The 20,874-nt window shown below is 44.6% G+C and overlaps 1 protein-coding gene across 1 annotated transcript; it reads left to right on the top strand.

Moving 5' to 3' along the window:
• Window positions 1–2,534: 2,534 nt before the first annotated feature.
• Window positions 2,535–20,488, top strand: LOC119178196 (alpha-tectorin). Its single transcript, XM_037429385.2, has 4 exons — window positions 2,535–2,654; window positions 11,538–11,624; window positions 15,986–16,078; window positions 20,170–20,488. The coding sequence occupies exons 2-4, from the start codon at window positions 11,540–11,542 to the stop codon at window positions 20,382–20,384; spliced, it is 393 nt and encodes a 130-aa protein (XP_037285282.2). The 5' UTR covers window positions 2,535–2,654; window positions 11,538–11,539; the 3' UTR covers window positions 20,385–20,488.
• The last annotated feature ends 386 nt before the right edge of the window (window positions 20,489–20,874 follow it).

The following is a 20,874-nucleotide window of genomic DNA, read 5'->3' as shown; positions in this document are numbered from 1 at the left end:
AAACCTTAATACTACTTCTAAGAATATTCTCTACACTTTCATAGACACAGTTTTCTGCCATTTTTTATTAATATATATCACTTAGCAGCTCAGATATGCCTCAAGACCACTATAATTGTAGCACAATTTTTTTTCAAGACGCACAACTTAGAAAACTCGACAAATTTTGTCACTTGAATACAATCTGCACTGGTGCACCAACGTTGTAAAGGTTCAACGCATCTTCATGGTAAGAACTTGAGTCGAAATGCAAACTAACACCACTTGTCGATACCTTGCAACTTCAACATAAAGCACCACTCCAGACGAGAATAATGAAACAGGGAAATATAATGAGTACAATACTTCTAAGCATCTGTCAGACAAGTATGAGCAAATGGCATTTAAATACACAGTTGGTAACAGGTTGAAAACACATCTGGCAATCATGGTGGCTGAATAAATCTGTAAGGTGGAAATGAAATGTGTCGCTTCCGAGTATCTATTAAAGAGAAACATTACGCAAGCATACAGAGATTACAGAGAAAGTCGACAAAAATTAGTGACCAAAGATAATGAAACTGTGGAACTCGATTGGAAGCTACCAGAGCCAACGTTTGTGAAGAATTCATCTTGACTCACTGTGGAGATGGCCACTGTATATCTACGCAAAGACACCCACTGGAGTGCAAACGTAACCAGACCGCTGCAGTGTTCTCCGTTCCGCAAAAGAAAAGTTTCAGTTGACATGAGGTGAGGCACGATGCGAACTATGAATGCTACAAGAAAAATGAGATTTCAATTATTCTTTTGGGGCTCCCCTCTCTCAGTCGTTGATATAGTGTTTTTGCCTTCGCTAGCATTCCAAACCAATTACTTTTTCATGGCATCATCTTTTGGCGATTGTAGCACGCGCAGTATTATGCATTTTTGGGTAAATATGTGTACGTACTTTGTGTAGTCCGTTTTGCGCTAGCATTTGTTTTTGAACACACACAATATGGATCGGACTGTGGCGCTACTAATTGCTGCCGTCTTACATGCAATTCAACCACGCGGAAAATTAAAGCGAAATTTGTTTTAATTTCAAACATCACCACGACCTCCAGGCATGGAGGTGGGCGAGTTCAAAGTGATGCCGGTCATAAAAAAACACTTCTTAGTTATATACTCTTCTGGTCATTTTGTAGTTATTAAGAATGTCAGTGATCTTTCAACTCCTTACAGTCCCCCCTCAAAATGTTCTGCGCACACAAATGTAAGAACAGCGTTAGGAGCAGGTATGTAGATTAAAACACGCAAAGTTCCCTACGAATTAGCTTCTGTTAGCTTCTGAAAGACAACAATAAAATATCCAGCCTTGTTGATACCGGATATCCAGGTGATAAGCCCAAGTAATAGGTTGTCACAGGGTGTTACATTGGTTTAAGAAAATAGCTAAAAGTTTTGACGTAGGCATTGTGTTCCATTCAAACGAAAATGTTGGGAATGCTTGTGCTGCGTTTGAAAAAGGGTTAAAGGAACATCTGGGGTAGATTGCACCGTAAAACATCGCAAGCTTGCTGTTTCCTGCTATGTTGTTGAGGTCTGTAGGATTCAACTCTTATGCGGAAAGGTGTATACAAGACTAACCCCTAAATGCATCGACAAGAGCTTTGCCAGCACAGTACTACCTTAAAGAGAACGACGACGTCACACACTTCGGCCCATTGCAAATCACGTCTGTGAGTACCTTTTTTTTCATTACCACTGTTACTATGCTGAAAAAAAAGTGCTCGTGAACTCGCTGCAGCGTTTTTTATGGGTCACAATGAGAATAATTGTATATCTGAACCGTATGTTTGTCTGCTGGATGGCGAGGAAAGCAAGCTCATGCGTTTTGTTTACTTAGCGTGGTACATATAAAAAAAGCAAACAAAACGCAGACGTAAAATAAAAGGTAGATGCTCAGCTACTTGAAAGTTTAGCGTCTAAAACTTTTGATGCCTGTGCCGTTTTTTTTCTACTATTTTCATCGCTAATACAAGCTTAGTCCAGGGTGAAGCAGGTTGTTCGACAGGTGACACTTCTCGACTGTTTTTCTGTTGTCTCTTAAACTTTCTGGGCACCCTACAGTGTCAGTTTTTTGTTGCGTTCAGATTTGATTTCATCAAACTTAAGTTCTCAGATAATACTCGTACGGTGTCCTCTTTCTGTACTGCTTCGTCCTGTTCGCGCTGATATTTTGCAACATGCGTCCAGTGGACATTCGGATGTGACTTTCGCGGGCCAAACGTATCTCGAATACCGTAAGTTCCGCTTACGTTCCACTGATTTCTGGCTTAGGACAACGAGGACATTAGTTCCTGGTCCGGCGCATGGTCTTGCTTGGCTCCGGTCAAGCTGATATGAACGGGAAATCTAAAGACTTGGCGCCTCTGTTCTGCGTTAACATTTTGAGGCCGTCCGGCTCTTAACCTTCGCTTGCTCGCTTTTTGTTGGCGTGGGCTGGCGTGAAAGTGGCAGGCAATCGTCCATGCTCTTCCGCTTATGCTGTACTACCCGTAATCACGCCCCCTGTGAAAGTGAGAAAGAACTGAAGCATAGCGACTGTATATATAGACGTCATGGTGCCAACTCCTCATTAACTGAACTCGAGGCGTGAGCGTGGGTTTCTCATCGCTATCCAACACAACGTGAGTTCACACTATCCTAATTACTGTAACGAAATTGCAGGGTTTTTTATGTCAGTAATAAAAATCTATTTCAGTAATCCTCTTAACTTACAAATATTTGGAATTCCGGCATGCATGGTCTACATGAAGCATCACTATCGATTAATACTTAACCGCTATTTGGAAGCCAATTTCTGGCTTCTTTAGAGCACAGATATCTGCTATATTGCAAAATAGCGGTGTGGTTCTCGTTATCTTTTTGATAGGTGACAAGTCGCAGAAAAGAAGGCTTTTTTGTCGAATACCCCTAGTATTGCAATCTGTTATACTGGCCTAATACTAATACACTAACACTATAAACAATCTCGGTTTGAGATTCGGACAGATTTTTTTCTTAACTGCTATTTGGAATTCACTGGCTCTTTTGCTAATAACCCTAACAAAGTGACTAGCCTAAATGTTCGTTTACAAGAAACCTTGTTGTGAATGCAACTTGCTCTCTGAATACAGTGCATAGGCTGCTGTCGTATATCGTAAATTCGCACTATAAAAGGATTGTTGGATTCTTCAGTGTGGCCTCTAGAAGAACCCCACAATACCGGACGCCTTCTGAAGGCAGGTTCTGGTTGTTGCATTGGTCTGTTTGAGTCCATTTATTTCTGCATTGACTTTCATCTGACTTTCAACGCAAGTACCAGAGCCACATTCTTCTTTGTTGTGACTGCACGTGATTTTTTATCTTCATGCTGTAAATGAGGTAGTGTTAGTTGACGAGGCAGCAGTTCACATTGTACTTTGTATTACTTGTTTGTTTTATGTTTTTTGCTTGCTTTATGCATACTTGCTTGTTTTATGTATTCTTTATTTACAGACCACGATGGATTTATTCATTGTTTTAGAAGTAGTCGAACTTAACACTTATAAAGTAGAGATCATGTGCAGGTGCACAACAACGATAAACTGGTGCTCCCATTTCATGGGCACAAATGCAGAACCTTAGCGGCAGTCATTCCAAATCCTGAATAGCTGTACGTAATCTCGTAGCTTAGACATCGAGTGCAGCTCTTATTCACTCGTAAACTGTATTATGTTATAGCACACCTGCATTTGTCTACCTAATAAGTATATGGCAGTCACAAGAATTCGTGCGCTGAAATTGCTCTGGAATAGATGTAGCACAAGAATAAAACTGCACAAAAATAGCAAATACAACATTTTTAATGGTGAAGAGAATTTCGGGTTCATCAAGTACCTGTTTTATCCCGTCAATTTGTTCATTTGCCTTGCAAAAACGGCAGCTGTAAATGCACAATGTTTCCTGTGAGAATTGTTCCCTATTTCCTTCAGATTAAATCAGTGAAGTGTCCGAGCCTGATTGGAAAATGTGTCAGACACATGAAATTGGATCGCGCTCAATACTGATTTGTATGTATTCCAATATTTCAAAGTATTTCACATATTGCACTTTCCTGCGGTCTTGCAAACCATGCTCTTTGTGGGAAATAAGTAAATGTCTGCGTTGTCCCTAGTCGCATAGAATCTACATCTCCATGGCATTGTGAGGGCTTATGATAAACTGGTTAAAGCATCATTTAGCAATGGCCCAGTAACTGCACAACTGAAACAAGTGTCCTAATGCACCTTCTGAAAAAAATAAAATGTCAAGGTTATTGCTTCAAGTGCCGCGACCTCATAAACAAATATCGCTGCCGGAACTCCATCTGCACATATCCTATATTTGTGTAGAGCTATCCAGGGTCATTCACATAATTCTACAAACCACGGGAACGACATTTCACATGAACTTAACATGCCACACTGGGTAAGGTAAACCTCAAAATCAATTTTCAAACGCCCGCTAAGCCTTTGTTTGGGTATATATGTAGATGTATTTTTTTAGTTATCGAAAGCCCACCTATTTTTATGAACGCATTGACTGCTTATCCATCATACTTTCTAATCATGCAAAGATATGTTTCTTAAACTTCTGGTATCACAGGGTAGTTGTGCTAGGGGAAAATAGTAAGCAAAAGAAAAGAGTTGTTTTTCTAAATGATCCAAATCCACTGAACAGAAGTTATTAAAACGGTGAAATATTGTTACATAAAGTAAATACTACGCTGTCAAAACTATCACATGATATATTTTACATGCTAACTAGGTAAACATTACGGCCACAAGCAATTAAAAATATACATTGAACTTTACCACTATAAACATAACTTCGTATTTGGTCATTTCGAATTGCCACATTGAATTTGACGCGGCATTCTTGCAGAACGTTTATTCAAATCTACTTGCAAGAGTGGTAAGACGGAGCTTTGAGAATAAAACCACTGAAACAAAAAAACAGCGCAGGTAACATTCTTCAACTTTGCATGAAGATGCGTCTTCTTCGCAGCACAATCAAGGCTCTTCGAAATCTTCTGTATTTTATCATATTCATTGGCACACCTGAGCACATAGGCAAGATAGGCGAGCTCTTAATTCTATGCCCATGAACTTTACGAGAAGGCTTTACGAGAAGGCCGGTCACAACTTTTAGTTCCATTTCAATGACTTCATGAACGTACAGTGAGAATTAGGACTGGCTTGTGCTAGTGCTCGATATAGCAAGCAACTGTGCTGCTATTCACGGCAAGCAGTACGCAAAATACCACTTTGAAATTTTCTAACCATACCTTGAACAGTGACAAGGCTTCGACGAGGACCCGCTTCTTTTAATTTCCTTAGTTTTACTGCAAATAGTGTACAGCACACTGAAAGGAACGCCTTTTTTTTTCACTGCGCACAACTCGTTGAACCTCTTCTTGAAAAGTTTCACTGATGCTTCGGTCATAAGGGCTGGCCGGAAGTCATCTACCCATGTTTAAATTTAGACAGCCGCATGTTCTTGCTTATCTGGCGGCAACCTTGCTTCTGTTCTTGTTGTCGTCGACGTCTGGGGAGAGATGTCTCGCCGATATGTGCTATTTCAATAGAATGCGTGATATTTCAGCCTCCAAAATAAAAAAGAGAACTTGCAAAAACACCAACGAATCAAGCAGAGAACTGAGGCGCTAACTTGCAAGAGGGCTGCCAAGCTTGTTGGATCACGTGTTCACATAAGTGCTGTGCTATTGGTTTACCGGATTTCGTTCATTTTATTTCATAAAGCGCACAGATCTGGCTCAATTTTGTTTTGAAAAAAATTCGTAAGCACACGTACCAGCTTATATTTAACCCAATTCGTTCCGATGGCTGTTTTAAAGGAATGTTGAGAATATGTGCCAATGAAACCTTAACTGGGCAAGTTAGGGCACCTGGATTCAGAACATAGAAAAAAAATGGCAGATCCTACGTGCAGTGGGAATCGATGATATGCGAAGCACGAAACAGAAAGTTGATATGTCACTTTAAAATCAGCACAACGTTGCGAGGTGGAAATAAATGATGCCATACAAGACTTCCGTGTCATGATCTTCATGTTTTGATGTGTCGTTTACCTTCGTCATCTATTCACGTCAAAAGACACCACACTTAGTATATGTAGAGCTAGCGAAACTGCCTCGAGCACGCTATGAGCGTGGTATATTGTCATGTTCTTACATGACACGCGTGTCAGGATTATCATAATTACCTTAGTGATACAGTTTTGTCATCCATTGACGTCACGTAACACCAAATTTGGTATATGTAGAGCTAGCAAAATGGTCACGAATTTATCAGGATGGGCCCAATATACTCCAATGTAGCTTTGATGCGTGCGTACGCTGGGCACAGCGATGTTACATAAGCAAAACGCGAGAACTCTGTAGTCTGACGCCACGCCAGTCTGCAAGAAAGCCCTGCGCGTGCTCCAGAGCGGTGGCCGCGACAGTATCAAGCACCACGTACTAATCTGGTTTCCTGCACATGTTGGACAGGTCCAAGGCGCTCCCCCCCCCCCCCCACCTCAACGAATCTGCACACGAGACTGTGCGCGCGCTAACCAACCGCGCCGGTTCCGGGCGATGATTTGGGGCCAACGGGGTTGCTGAAAACAGGGATGCGCCTGCCACGTACAACGAAATAGCAAAACATTTGTACCTCGCGTGAAGACTATATCCACTCCCTCATCCAAAACTTGATAGGCCACAGGCCTTTACGCTCAGACTACTGCAGACCGACACGTACCCTTATCTTAGATTCTTTGACGCTATTTATCCTGACGTGTTCCCCAATGGCGCTTCACTCGCGTGTGGGGATGTATCCACGCTGGCGCGCATGCTCTGGGAGTGCAAACCAATGTACGCTATCCCCGACACTACATTGTCAAGTGGCAGGCGGCCCTACGCGACTCCCTCTTGGCCGACCAACTTTGGGCTGTCCAGCAGGCCCGCATAGCAGCCGATATGCTTGGCCTAACGGTCCCGATGTGCTAGTCGCCCGCTGCGCGCTCAGCGCGCCATACAGGACTAAAATAAAGTTTCGCAACCAACCAACCAACGCGCAACCGGCGCGACCAGCATCCGTCGGCGCAGCCGGACGGCAACCGGCGCGAAAGGCGACATGCTGCCTTTCGCGCCGATTCGTTACCCAGACAACACTGCGTCTCCCTCTTTTCGTGACGAAGCGACGCCGGACGCCTGAAACACGCATGCGTCAATGGATGGATGGTAAAACTTTATTTTGTCAGAAAGCAACTGAGGATGATTCCGTGTTAGATGGTCATCAACCCAAGGTTGGCGGCGACCTGTGTAGCCCACTCCACCACCCTTAACTGGACGACTGGGTCTGAGCTGATCAACACGGCCTCCCAGTACTCAAGAGAGCGATCACGCATAATATCCACAGGCGGCGGCACTATGCTACATTCTCAAAGTATGTGAACATATGTTGTCACAGCCTAACACCATTTGCATTGCGGCTTAATCTCCTCCGGGTACATCTTGTTCGACACGTAAGAGTTGGGAAAAGATCGCGTCTGCAGTTTTCTCCAGACGCATTCCTGCGCTTTAGTCAACCGCATGTGGTGGGCGGAATAAACCTCCGCTCTAGTTTATACTGATTCGTTATGTCATGAAAGGACACCAGCCCATCTCTCACGGACCTCCCCGGAACTGGTGGCTCACCTACCCGGCTGACGAAACCTCGAGCGTGAGCCGCCTCGTTCCCAGGGTTCCCAGAGTGTACTGGTACCCAGACAATTTCTATTTCTCTAATTTCTCGTCCCGTGGCCCCATGCAGAAATCGTGTGGCGGTCGCCGATATTCTGCCCCTCGCCAGATTTCGGATGGCTGTCTTTTAATCACTGAAAATCAAATCCGACTGCGAATTAGTTATAGCTAGCGCTATTGCCGCTTCCTCTGCAGTTTCCGAGGAGCGGGTTTTGACCGATCCAGAGGCGACCAAGCGTCCCCGCCTGTCCACCACCACAATCACAAAAGCGTCTTTGTCGTTATATTCCGCAACATCCGTATAGACTGCCGCTTTGTACTCGCCGTACTCAACGTGTAAAGCTCTGGCCCTTGCCTGCCTGCGCTGCGTATGGTGAATCGGATGCATATTTTTGGGCAAAGGTTTTATGTACAGGGCCTTATGTAACTCTCGCCGCACCTGAGTTTTAGTGTCCCCAGTGGGAGCCTCTGCTCCAATGCCAATCCTTTCCAATATGATCCTGCCCGCTTTGGTTGTCGAAAGCCTAGCGTGCTGCATCACCAGACGCGCCTACCTTAATTCATCCAGGGTGTTGTGTACCCCTAGTTCTAACAGCCTTTCTGTAGGCGCGTTGTTATGCAACCCAAGCGCTGCCTTAAAAGCTTGCCGGATCATAGCCTCGACCTAACCTTTTTCTGCAGCATCCAACTTCATATAAGGTGTCGCGTAAGTAATCCTGCTGAGCACAAACGCCTGTACCAGCTTACAGAGTTCTTTTTCTTTAACCCCGCTCTTACGGTTATAGCGATTCTTCTGATTAGCCTGACAGTAGCATTGACCGTTGTCTTAAGTTTTTCAAGGGCCACCCTATTCTTCCTGTTAGTTTGCAGATATAGGCCAAAAATTCTAATCGTTTGAGCTTCAGCTACCAGACTACCCCCTACCTTTACCTCTAACGGCGGTGTCGGAATATAGTGTCTTGCATGTAGCCCTCTGGGTTTGTCTCGAACCACAAAGAGCTCGGACTTGGGCTGAAAGCATGGAAGTCCCTCCTGTCCTGCCAACTCTTCGACAATATTAACTGCCTGTTGTAGTGTTTCTTCCAGATGCACGTCACTACCCCTGGTTACCCATAGAGTAATATCATCTGCATGAAACGTGTGTTTGAGTCCCGGTATCTCCTCCAGCCACGTCGGTATTTTAATTAAGGCGATGTTAAACAGGAACGGTGACAAAACTGAACCCTGCGGCGTCCCTTTGCCTCCCAACGCGAATGAGTCCAATTTGATATCTCCTATTGAAATTTCTGCGGTTAGGCCCTCCAAGAATGATCTGATGTAGCGAAATGTCCTGACCCCTGGGCCAATTTTCGATAGGTTATTCAATATTGCCTCATGCGAAACATTGTCGAAAGCTTTATTCAGGTCAAGCCCCAATACAGCTTTGGCGCCAGTGCCATGCCCGGGATCGACTACATGATGTTTTAACTGTATCATACCATCCTGTGTGGACAAATCGGCCCTAAAACCTATCATAGTTGGGGGAAAGATGGCCTTGTCCTCTGCATCATTCTGAAACCTGTGGAGAACCACGTGCTCCATCAATTTGCCCACGCATGATGTCAGCGATATGGGGCACAGGTTTTCCAAGCAGAGTTTCTTGCCTGGCTTCGGAATAAATATAATCCTAGCATGCTTCCATTGTGCTGGGATCTCCCCGGCCACCCAATACTCATTTATCAAGCCAGTGATCGCCCCGACCGATTTGAAATCTAAGTTTCTCAGCATTTTATTAGTGACCCCATCCGGACCTGTGGCAGACGTAGTACGCAGCTGCCCCTAGGCAAACTCCACCTCCGCAATAGTGAACTCTTCACCTAGTTCTGAGTTTTCCACCCCCGAGTAGTGTGGTAAGCAACCGTCCACTCCATCAGTTATGTACCGATTCCGGAGTTCCTGTATAAGCTCTCCAATTGTGCCTTCATCTTGATGCATTAACCAAGTCATTTGTCCCCGTTGCGCCGATTTTGTTGCTGCCGGATCCGAAAGATGCCTTAACAGCTGCGTCTCGCAAGGCTTACTCTTGGCGTTGTCGCCATGCTGAGTCTTCTTAAATTGGTCCTGTGCCTTCAGCACTGGAGCCCACTCTCCCGCTTCAAAATCTTCGGGCGTTATAGTCTCCCCTTCGCCGTAGTATTCCATCTTCAGCCCAACAAGGCCCACAGTCACCAGGTGCAAGCCAGACGCCCGGCGACACGGCCCAGGCTTGGGCTAGGAGATGGGCCTAGCCTTGCCACCGCGGGGTTGATAGGAAAATCTCGGAAACTCCGAAAACAGGGACAGACTTGCCTAAACGAGTGGTGTCCGTAGGTACAGTGCAACCTCCTGCAGACGAGCCCACTGACAGCAAGTCCAGAACAAAGCGCGTCCGCCGATAGTCGGTCACCGGGCCGGAGCTCTTGCGAAGCATGTCCGCACAGCGTCCCGCAGGCGTCAAAACAACGCAGCGCGGCACGCACCTACGAGTATATGGCAGGACAGGCGCCTGGCGTGGCAACGCCGGCTTGACGCGACGAAATGAACGCCGGTGAGCACCCGCACCGCATCACGTCGAATTATATTGGCGCCTTGACTGTGGCGTGTAGTAATGTTCTCACATAACACGCATCTCATGATTATAATGTGCGCACCAGTCACATACCTTCATCTTCCATGGACGTCACGTAATACCACATTTGGCATATGTGAAGCTAGCGAAACGGCTGTGAGCGCATCATGAGTGAGGCATGTAGTCATGTTACACGCTGTCTAGATTATAATTTTTGGATGTGTCATTCACCTATGTCGGCCATTTGCGTCACGTATTACCAAGTTCGGTACATGTGAAGGTAACGAAACGGCCGCGAGCACATCATGAAGTTACATGTAGTCATGTTGTTACATGACACGCATCTAATGATTATCATGTTTGCCTCAGTCACATACCTTCGTCATTCATTCACGTGCTGTAATACCAGATTTGATATATATGACGCTAAACCGCTGTGAGAGCATCATGAACGTGGCAAGTAGTCTTGTTGTTGCATGACACGCATGTCATAATTTTCATGTTAGGGTCTGTCACTTGTGTTTGCCATGCAGTCATGTCATACCATACCAGTTTTGCAACATGCCATATGAACGAAACCACCGCGAGAGCTGCCGGACTATGAAGAGTAAATCATGACATTCAGGACATACACTTAATGATTTTCATGTTATGGCTAGTCAAATGCGTTCTTCATGCAGCCATGTCATGTCATACCAGGTTTGGTATTGATACCATTATAAAAACGGCCAGGAGAGCTAAATGTTGTAGGTGGAAAAATAGATAGATAGATAGATAGATAGATAGATAGATAGATAGATAGATAGATAGATAGATAGATAGATAGATAGATAGATAGATAGATAGATAGATAGATAGATAGATAGATAGATAGATAGATAGATAGATAGATAGATAGATAGATAGATAGATAGATAGATTCAATGTCGCCGAAGTTCGCTAATAAATGCTTCGCCTGAAAACAAAAGATACTCTTAACTGTGAATTGTCAGGGCGAGAGCAGTAGCTATCCCGCACAGATGGTCGATGAGCTAGTCATTGTTATCAATGAAAAATCAATAAATATCTGGCCCTCAAGTTCTTGTATGTCACCGGACTACAATCTGTTGAAAGATTCAGTTTCGTGCAAATTGCCACTAGTACTTAATTGAGTGTTAAAGCTTTTTTGTGTGTCTATAGCCATGCAGAACACCAGGATGCCGTCCCGTTACGTGATCTTCGCCGCCTTGCTGGCTGTCCTGCTCGTCAGTTCTACCGATGGCAGGCGTGAGTCTGTTTAAATTTTATGGGATGAAAAGCACGTCCAGCTGACGCACATTACAGAATTTGGCCACCAGTCAAGATTGGTCAGAAATACGGCCTTCATAGATATTTATTGCAATGATATTTTATACTACTCTGCTTGCTGAATTGATGAATGGACGCTTTGGACGCCCCCTTTATAACTGCGTGGTGACAAATATATCGCCAGGCTCTACAAATAAATAAAAAAGATGAATGCTATGACGGAAGCATTCTATGAACGTCCCCTTTTTAATGTAATGGTGACATGTGTGCACTGATATCTCTACTTTTCTGCCACAAGTACTTTATCTATCCCTTAGCTGCTTCTATTGCGGAAGTGTTTAGCTTTTCATGGTTGTGCCTGTAACCCAAAGCCTCATGTTGGCTTGTACCCACACGTATACCTAGACGGATTTAATCCCATTCAATCAAAACTTGAATATATACAGTGCCATCTGTCGACAAGCACGCATAAGCTTGATGCGTCTTATTTTTCTGCGCGCGAAACCGACACAAATTGCATATAGCAGCCTTTCGGGTGCTACGTTGTTCATTATATTCCGATAGTGCTTATGCGGGGGTTCTGCAAGACCTCTGTTACATACTTCGGTCCCGGAAATGACGTTTAAAACATACACGTCATCATAAGACAAAAAAAAGGTTCCGCCAACGGGTGGCAGACACACTATCCACTGTGCCATGTTCTTGTACTTAGTACGCTTTAAAAACACGCCTTCTCACCTGTCACTCGCCTCTCGCAATGCTTTTGGTAAAATGTAGTGGTGCATCTTAACCATAAAATCCACGGTCAGTTCCTTCAACGCATAGAGTTTCATGCACTAATTCCCAGACGGGAATCTGGCGCTAGTGTCTGCGCGGGTTCTTTCAGCGGCGCTTGTACCCCCATGAGGATTATGGGAAGTACAGACTTCGGATCCGCTTCGGAAGGATTACTTTCTTGAGACTCGCGGCGCCCCTTTTCCGAGTGTAAAACGAAGTATTATAAACTTATGTTTAAGTTAAACTGGCTTCAATTATTTGTACGCAAACTTTATGGTGAAAAGGTTTTGTAAATAAGCGGCTAAAGTGAAACCTCGGCAAATTCAATCATCAGGGTATGGCATCGCTGTGTCATTGCGTTGCAGATTCGGCATCAATAACGAAATGAATCAATTTTCAGAACACTTGAAAACAAACATGCTTCTTTTTCACTGGAATTCATGTATTATCTACTCATGGAATAAACAGTACAGTAATAAATGAGAAACGCTTATCGTTTTGTCTTCTGCGAGGTGAGGTGCGCCTGTCCCCGTGGTCGGCCCCAATGCACCTTTGGTTTTGTTGTGAAGTCGAGTCAGCGGAGCGTGACGGTGCGTCTACTTAACTTCGTCATCACTTTGCAGTCGAATTAAAACGAGTTTAGACAAGACGCGCTCGTGAAAGACATAAACTCGCGGCAATATCCTGCGCTGGTATGAGACGCTATTTCTATGCACAGCGGCGAGTGGATGACGCTTCGTTTAAACTGTCAAATACGACTCATAAAGCTCCCATGTCGCAAGAAAACTAGTGGAAATCTAGTGGTCGCAAATCTAGTGGTCGTCAAATCAGGAAATCTAGTGGTCGTCCACCTCTTCGAGCAACAAAAGCACTGCTTCAGCCTTTTTCATCACGCCCCCCTACCCGCGCTGCGCGTAGAACGAAGCTAAATCTGTAGAAAAAAGTCCGTAGACAGTTCGCAGCTGACTCTATCCAATCCGAAGCCTGTATTTCCCATAATTCCCACGGAGGTAGACGATCGCAGCGTCAGTTTCTTCTCTAGGTATTATTGTATGAAACTCAATGCTTCAACGCGTCGTTTGTGCGCGTCCGTTCTGTTCTGTACGTTCTCTGTAGGATATGTGCAAGTTTTTCAACGCCTAACACTGCCTGGTGGCGACATTACACAAAGCGTCGTAAGGTCCCGAGCTAAAACTAGCTTCCAAGGTAGCGTCACTCATTGTTCTCGATGCCGTCCACCTCACTTTCTCACTTGCCCACTCTTTTCTGCGCCATTCGCCTCTGGAATTGGTGCATTTCTTGTACGTGATCTCGCAAATGGCTAGTATATTATTTATTTTTATGCAAAAGGTTCAAAACGAGCGCGCATGCGTATAAGGCTCCCGCCAGATTCTTGCCATGACGAAAGACGAATACGAAGGCAGGACAAACTGTAGAGGAGAAGCTGTCTAGTTGGTGCCAAGTCAGCCAAGATTATTTCGCGATACAAGTTCGATGCAACATGTGAGTTTCATATGCGAATGCATTTTTTAGTCGGGCTATATCAGGCGTCCGTCGGGATCCGTCTACCACCCTCTCCCATAGCAACAGCTCCAGGCACGCACTTACCTACCAACTGGAGCCCCCACCATGTCAGCAGCAGCTGCGGGCGTGCGCACCGTGTACACTTATCCTCGCCGCTATAGCAACCGGAGGTTCCCCCTCCCCGTGCTTGACTTAAACGTGACTTGCCACCGCCGCAATGCAGTGCGTTTGAAATGCGTTTGTAGAGTTTGTGCTGCCAGAGTTTGTTTAGCTTTTGTGTATATAAGACGCTGACACTATAGCCGTGAGGCACAATGACAGGTGCAGAGCTTCACCGCTCCTTCTCTCGCCGTTCAGTCTTTCTCCTCCCTGCGTCCAACTTTCCCGTCTGCTCTCGTCTAACTCTCGACCGTTCGCTGGCTTACCACCTCTCAAGAACATCGGGAAATGTGTGCTCGAGACGACGCTGTGAAACGCCAACGCCGAGCCGAAAACGCTGTTTGTTTTTTTCACTTCGCACCAGCTTCGCCTGCGTATGACTCCACTTTCCCATCTTACCCCCGCCCCGCGAAAAATTAGGCCGGCCAACACAGAAGTCACAACGTGCGTTGCGTTTCACTCTAATCGCCAGTGGCGTTCAATAAATTCAACACACGGCGAATAGGCGACCTTAGATGAAATATCGCGTACTATCTGTCATGCTATTCTCGCTCCCAGAAGGGCACAATATTGCGTCTCATGCTGCCAACAATGCAATATAAAGAAAAAGAATGTTGACGCTCACGTTTATTGTTCATGAAAATAAGGACGGCAATACTAAACCGCATCAAATATTACGATCGGAACGTTGTTTTGCATGGCAGATGCAATTGAATACAGATATACCAAAGCACTTTTCAGGACTTTTTGTTCTTGAAAGATAATACCTATAGAAAACTACATCACTTGCTGCAGATAATAAATTTTGCGCCAATGTCTCACGGACTCAGACCGCAATTTGCAAACTTGGCCTAGTCATTTCAGTGGCTTATTAAGGACATTCAGCATGGCAATAATTTTTGACGTGACAACTAAAAACGCCTATTGTTCGATGGCATTGTAATTTGGTCGAAATATTGGGTCAAGCGTTCCCACAACAGTTCTCCCACACTGCGGTCATAAAGAAAACTTGACTTATCCGTTGATATATTTATTCGAGGAATCTTCCACTCGCTCAAGAATCAATTTTCAGGGGAACCGAAATATTATCCCGGCGGCTCTTCCTGTTGAATAATTCTCCCAGTTTTTATGTTCCCTGAAAATTTCGTATACATGGGCAATTGCTTCATGTAATTTCTTAGACAATTTAAGAGACAATCATTGCTGTGGCTTCCGACGTCCGGCGCTCACTGATGTAGATGCTCAGCCATACAACTGTACCGCAACGTGCATACGACCGCATGACGTGGACAACTTGCGAACTTGTAGAGAAATATTCCGTATATGCGCTAATACCTAACGCTATTGGCACATGCCAAAATTGAATGGATATTGTTTTCTGGCCGGCTGCCATCTTAAAAGCGATAAATGATCTTTGAAGTATGTCTCTTGTTGTAAATGTAGGTGCACTACGTTGTTTGGTATTACCATGCAAGTCGTACCAATTATAAAAGTGGCACCACAGTGCGACCGCTCTACATCTCTAGAAAGTCGGGGAAGGGTTCGAAAAGATAGCTTGCTTTTATTAGACACAACTATTGATACTAACATGAAAAAAAAACAAGCATTGCCCGCAATATAGGTTGCTTATGGCGGGAGGTATTACTTAGGGGAGCAATAATCAGACTGAAATTGAGACTTACTATCAAGAAGTACGGGCGATTTTCTTAAATTGAAGCGGCTACAGACTAAATGAAGTTCCACACTTTTATTCGCATTCTTTACGGCGAGATCTTACGTTTCCGTTCAGTTTCTTTGTGCTGATCTCTCTTCATTGACTGTGCAGTCACGTGTACTTACATGCATATTCAAATTTGTACTCGGCGCCCACACATCCGCAGGTTCTTCTCGGCGTGGGAGCTTCAAGCATCTACGGCGTCTTATCGAGCAGCAACTTGAGAGAATATTTGATAGCGAAAGTGGAGAAGGCGATGGTAAGTCAAGGCAACCATTTTATACGAAAAAGAAAGATGTTACCTATTCAGTATTATGCTCGGCAGCTTGAGCTTCAAGCTGTTTTCTATTGAACGGACTTAGTAGCATCACCTGACTTCCCACTTCAAAGACATGTTTTCTTGATAATTTATCGTAGTACTCCTTCAGCAAGTCTGCACAGCCTTCATCTGGCTCTCCACAAGCACTTTTCTTCTTCCAAGTACCTGAGAACATCCAGAACGTACGAAACAACATCTCGGTTCTCATCAAATACTTTTCAAGATTCGCGCACCGTTCGCAATGGCAATTTTAACCTCCGGCCATATACGAACTCGGTTGTGCTAATGCCAGGACTCTCGTGTAGCAAGTCTCAAAGGAAACAATGGGCGGAATACATGCTTCCCAGTCGAATTTGTGCTCATAAAGAAGAACACTCAGTATCCGGTTATGAACAGGACGTAAAAGCCCTCCCGGAATATATTCCAGTTGTTGAATGTGCCAAACCACCGCCTGGATTCCATATTTATCAAAAAAGTTATAGATGAGGCAGCTGGTGAAAATTTTGTCTTTGTCTCATTGAATTTCCGATGGAAATACAAAGCGCGTGGATATCGAGAGCTGCGCATCCACGACGCGAAGAGAAATGATCTCACCATGTGGTACCACACCTAAGCATTTTGTGATTACACAGAGCGCAGTCGGAATGTAACGAGAAACTTCCCCTGACTCATTGTGAAAAATAAAACTGTGGCGCTGTATATAACAGGTACTGGAAAAGACAAGAAGAACACAGACACACACTCGCAACTGGAAGTTTACTGAAGAGACCACACAGATATATACAAAACTTGTGACAAGGTACAGGTTCTCTAGCTAAGAAAAACCGAACAAACAGAAAACCCTGTCACCAAAAGAACAACCATATTTTTGTATGCTATATGTGTGTTACTTCTTCAATAAGCTTTATTTTGAAAATGTGCACCAGTAATGTTCTTCTCTTCTCTAGTCCCCGTTATGTTCTACGACCCACTTTACCCTTCACAAAGAATCACTACCAACCAGCACGAATGGCTGCTTTGCTACAATACATAGCCTTTACCCCCGCAATGACCCAAAAATATTGATTGCTATGCGCCGAAAGGTTCTATTATAACTAGTACAAACTTCATGGGCGCCTTCTACGTGTGCGTTGGTTTCACCACCCTCTGACAAGCGTCGCAAGAGCAAACAAGTTCATCAGCTTACTTGAAGCTTTTCGTCCAGTAAAACTAAAAAAAAAGTCACTTCTTTATAGGTTGAGATGTCATTTCCAACATTTTCATGAGCAAGTTTCTATTGCTGCTGACGATACATTTATGCTATCAAGAATTTCTCGTGCTTGTGACGTTGCATGTTTGTGTATCTACAATTACCATCCAGGATTTTTAATGAATTATTCGTAAACTTACGCTTTCCCTGAGTGAATAAGTTGAGAGGCACTGTTCTCGAATGAAGGTCTCTCAATCAGCCCTCGACAACTCACAGCATTTTTCAGCTACTGGTGTGACTGTACTGCCCGTTTCTCCCATCGGTCCTACTTAGGTTTCCACACTGACGAAACAACGTTGTGCACTTACGGATGGCTATAGTAACCTCCTAGATTTATCTGTCAATTACTTGGTCGACTAGCTGCCAAGCTCGGTCGCTTTAGCAGGTGTTTTGCTACATGTAGCTCAATTCTTGTTCCTGTGCTTGCGATCACGTCTATGCTTGCGATCACGTTCATTGCTTGAGATCACGTCTGTGCGATGTGCGCCACGCTGGAAAAAACATTATTTACCCTGCTGCCTGGGACGTTGTTGACATTCATTCAGAAAAAGATAACAAAACAATTTGGAAACGCGGCAGACACAGCCGTTCCGATGCAAAGCTTGAAAAACTGCCTTCAATGATCGCCATAGAGATCGGTAAGCAAGCGCTCTGCTCTTCGCCTACGTGCATGTTCCAACCGCGTTCCCTAGAAAGTTATTCGGTGATGCAAAAGGTGGGCACCTTCCATCGTTTCCGCTGAGTGTTGAAGTGCCCGACACGTTTTCGCATTGACACTAACCTTCTGAATACACGGCTCTAACTACGTGTTCTCTTCTGATTGCCAGATTATTTCAAAAGGAACCTCTTGTTTACAAATTGACGCGATGTGTTTTTTTTTCTTTTTGCATGTATATTAGATTAACGGCCTCTGTGACTCAAGCAACCGGGTGGCGTCAGTGCGTCGCTGGGGAACATCGCTCGATTTCTACGCTTTCATTTGCCTTTCTTTTACGGTGTCCTTCGTAAGACTAGTCTTGTCTAAAATTACAATGTGGAGCGGGTTTCTGTTAAACAGGCTTCCTTGAAAAGCCCTTATTTCTTGAAGTTTTTTTAAAGGCTACTTCACTACAGTGGAAAGTTTGGCGAGTGTAATAGTCTTCAGCTAACTTTGCTCCCTTGTTTAGCATTAGAACTTGAACTTACCCTGCAGCCAAAGCTTGCTGCAGCTTTGGCTGCGAGCATTTCCGATGGAGGCGGAAATATTGTAGGCCCGTGTGCTCAGATTTGGGTGCACGTTAAAGAACCCCAGGTGGTCGAAATTTCCGGAGCCCTCCACTACGGCGTCTCTCATAATCATATAGTGGTTTTGGGACGTTAAACCCCACATATCAATCAGCTTTGGCTGCGAAATAGCTTCAATGAAATGCATTCTACCACTCTATCACGATCATCATAAGCACCTTCGCACTTGGGCCCTTCAGATAAATTGGCTTTGTGCTGGAACGCGAAGTCACCATGACAGTAATTACGCCGTTATGCATACCGGAATCTTTGCCGGAAATGCTCGAGGGAACTTATAATAGTCACGAGAGAGCTTCGTTATCTTCATCATCAATTTCCAACGCCTCCCTTGACAAGCGCGTTGTTATGTCGAATATTTCCCCAAAAAGCAGAGCCAACAGGTTCTGTGCCCTCAGAACTTGACGGCATTTCGCAAAAAAGACGTGCTCGAACTTGAAAAGATATTTCGCTATGTTCTCGGCTGCAAAGACTGGTGGTACAAATTGGTTTCGTATTTTATAACCACTGGCCTGCACCTTCGCGGTAATTACGCTAGGGGTCCGCGAACACTGTCGGAGTGTTATTTATAATTTATTTACCTCGAGGCGCTCCTGTCTTTCCACCTCCTTGCGTTCAAGGAACCCTATCCTTTCTGCGTCCTCGCGCTCACTGAGTTCTCTTCTTTGGGCCACTTCCCGCTCACAACGTTCTTTGATGTCAACCCAGGCCTCATCGACATTCTCAGCAGTTACTCCCCCCTTCAGGATACTTTGGACCACTTGCTTTTGTTTCACAATGCCCATAGAAAGGAGTAGTTCCTCGCAAATTTTATTGAGTTGCTTCATTTTAAGGTTCTCGATCACTCAAGTTTCTTTCTGTTTGCCCGAATTGAGAACCTACTTGCCCTACCCACTAAAAGTCTACAAGCGGGAACAGCAATAATTCTCAACACCGAAATGTTTCCGCCCGCCAGAATAACTTCAGTTTCCAGCGCTGCTCCTTCGCTTGAAATAATTACGATTCACTGCAATGCTGCAAACAGCCTTCTCCAAACTACCACATGTGCTAGAGGAGTCTTCTAAACAGAAGGGCAAACATCGGGGGCTCACCGCATCGAGGTAGCTTACGCTGACCAATCCCACAGCTGCCATCTACTGTTCGCTAACGGGTTTCTCAGGGTGTGGCTACACGAAGGCACAGCTGATAGACGAAGTGGACAAGGCGACGGTAGGTTAAGGCAACTTTAATAAACAGAATAATCTTAGGTGTTACATATCCGGCACTGGGAGCGTCGCCGATACGGTTCACACCTATTTGTGTTTGTGGTATTCCAGGAGTTTTCATGTTGCTATTCATGTTGCTATTCACTGCACGCAATTCTTCGCCATCAGTCGTCTTGTTTATGAAAAAATCTTGCGTTTCTGTGTCGTTACTTCGTGCTGATCTATGTTAATAACCGTGTAGTGACATGCAGTTGCATGCATATTCAAATATGTACTCAGAGCAGACGCATTCGCAGGAGAACCTTGGAGTCCGGGCTGCCAGAGAACAGAGGTCTACGATGAATGCGGAAGCTTATGTCCCCGCATCTGTGGCGAACCAATAATCCAGGAGTGCAGCCAGGAATGCGTGGTGGGATGCGTCTGCCGTCCTGGTTACATCCTCGCACCCGCCGGAGGAGGCTGCATCCCAGAGGCACAATGCAACCAGTGGTTGAGCACTCGTGGCTATTGAAACAAGGAAGTTTCGTAATAAAGGACACAAACTCCCAAAACCACTGACATTGTTTTTGTAGTTCGTAGTAATTACCAATAAAATCATTCATGCGTGTATCGGTACTGCAGGAGCTCATTCACGTTACTCGCGTTCACACTTTTTCTGTAACAAAGTCTCTAAAGTCATTCACCATCACTCGTTTGCAGTTACTCTTCGAGAACAAAATAATAAAAATGTATTACCTAATAATTTATTATCTCATTCCATTATACTTCAAGGCATGTTTGCACAAGCAGGATGGGGGTTACAGTTTTGCTCTCTCTCTTTTGTACCCCTTTTCACCTCTCTTCACATGTAGGGTAGCACAGTTAACGTATTTTGGTTATCCTCCCTACCTTCCTTATATTCCTTCTCTCTCACTGTCTCATTCAGAGTTTCTGTATGAAGTTAAAAAATTTGCCCCGTATCTGCATGTTACACTGCACACGTCGTCGAAAGACGATAGTCT

Source organism: Rhipicephalus microplus, chromosome 1, assembly GCF_043290135.1.
Source record: "Rhipicephalus microplus isolate Deutch F79 chromosome 1, USDA_Rmic, whole genome shotgun sequence".
Taxonomy (NCBI): domain Eukaryota; kingdom Metazoa; phylum Arthropoda; class Arachnida; order Ixodida; family Ixodidae; genus Rhipicephalus; species Rhipicephalus microplus.
This window is presented reverse-complemented; position numbering and strand designations above follow the sequence as displayed.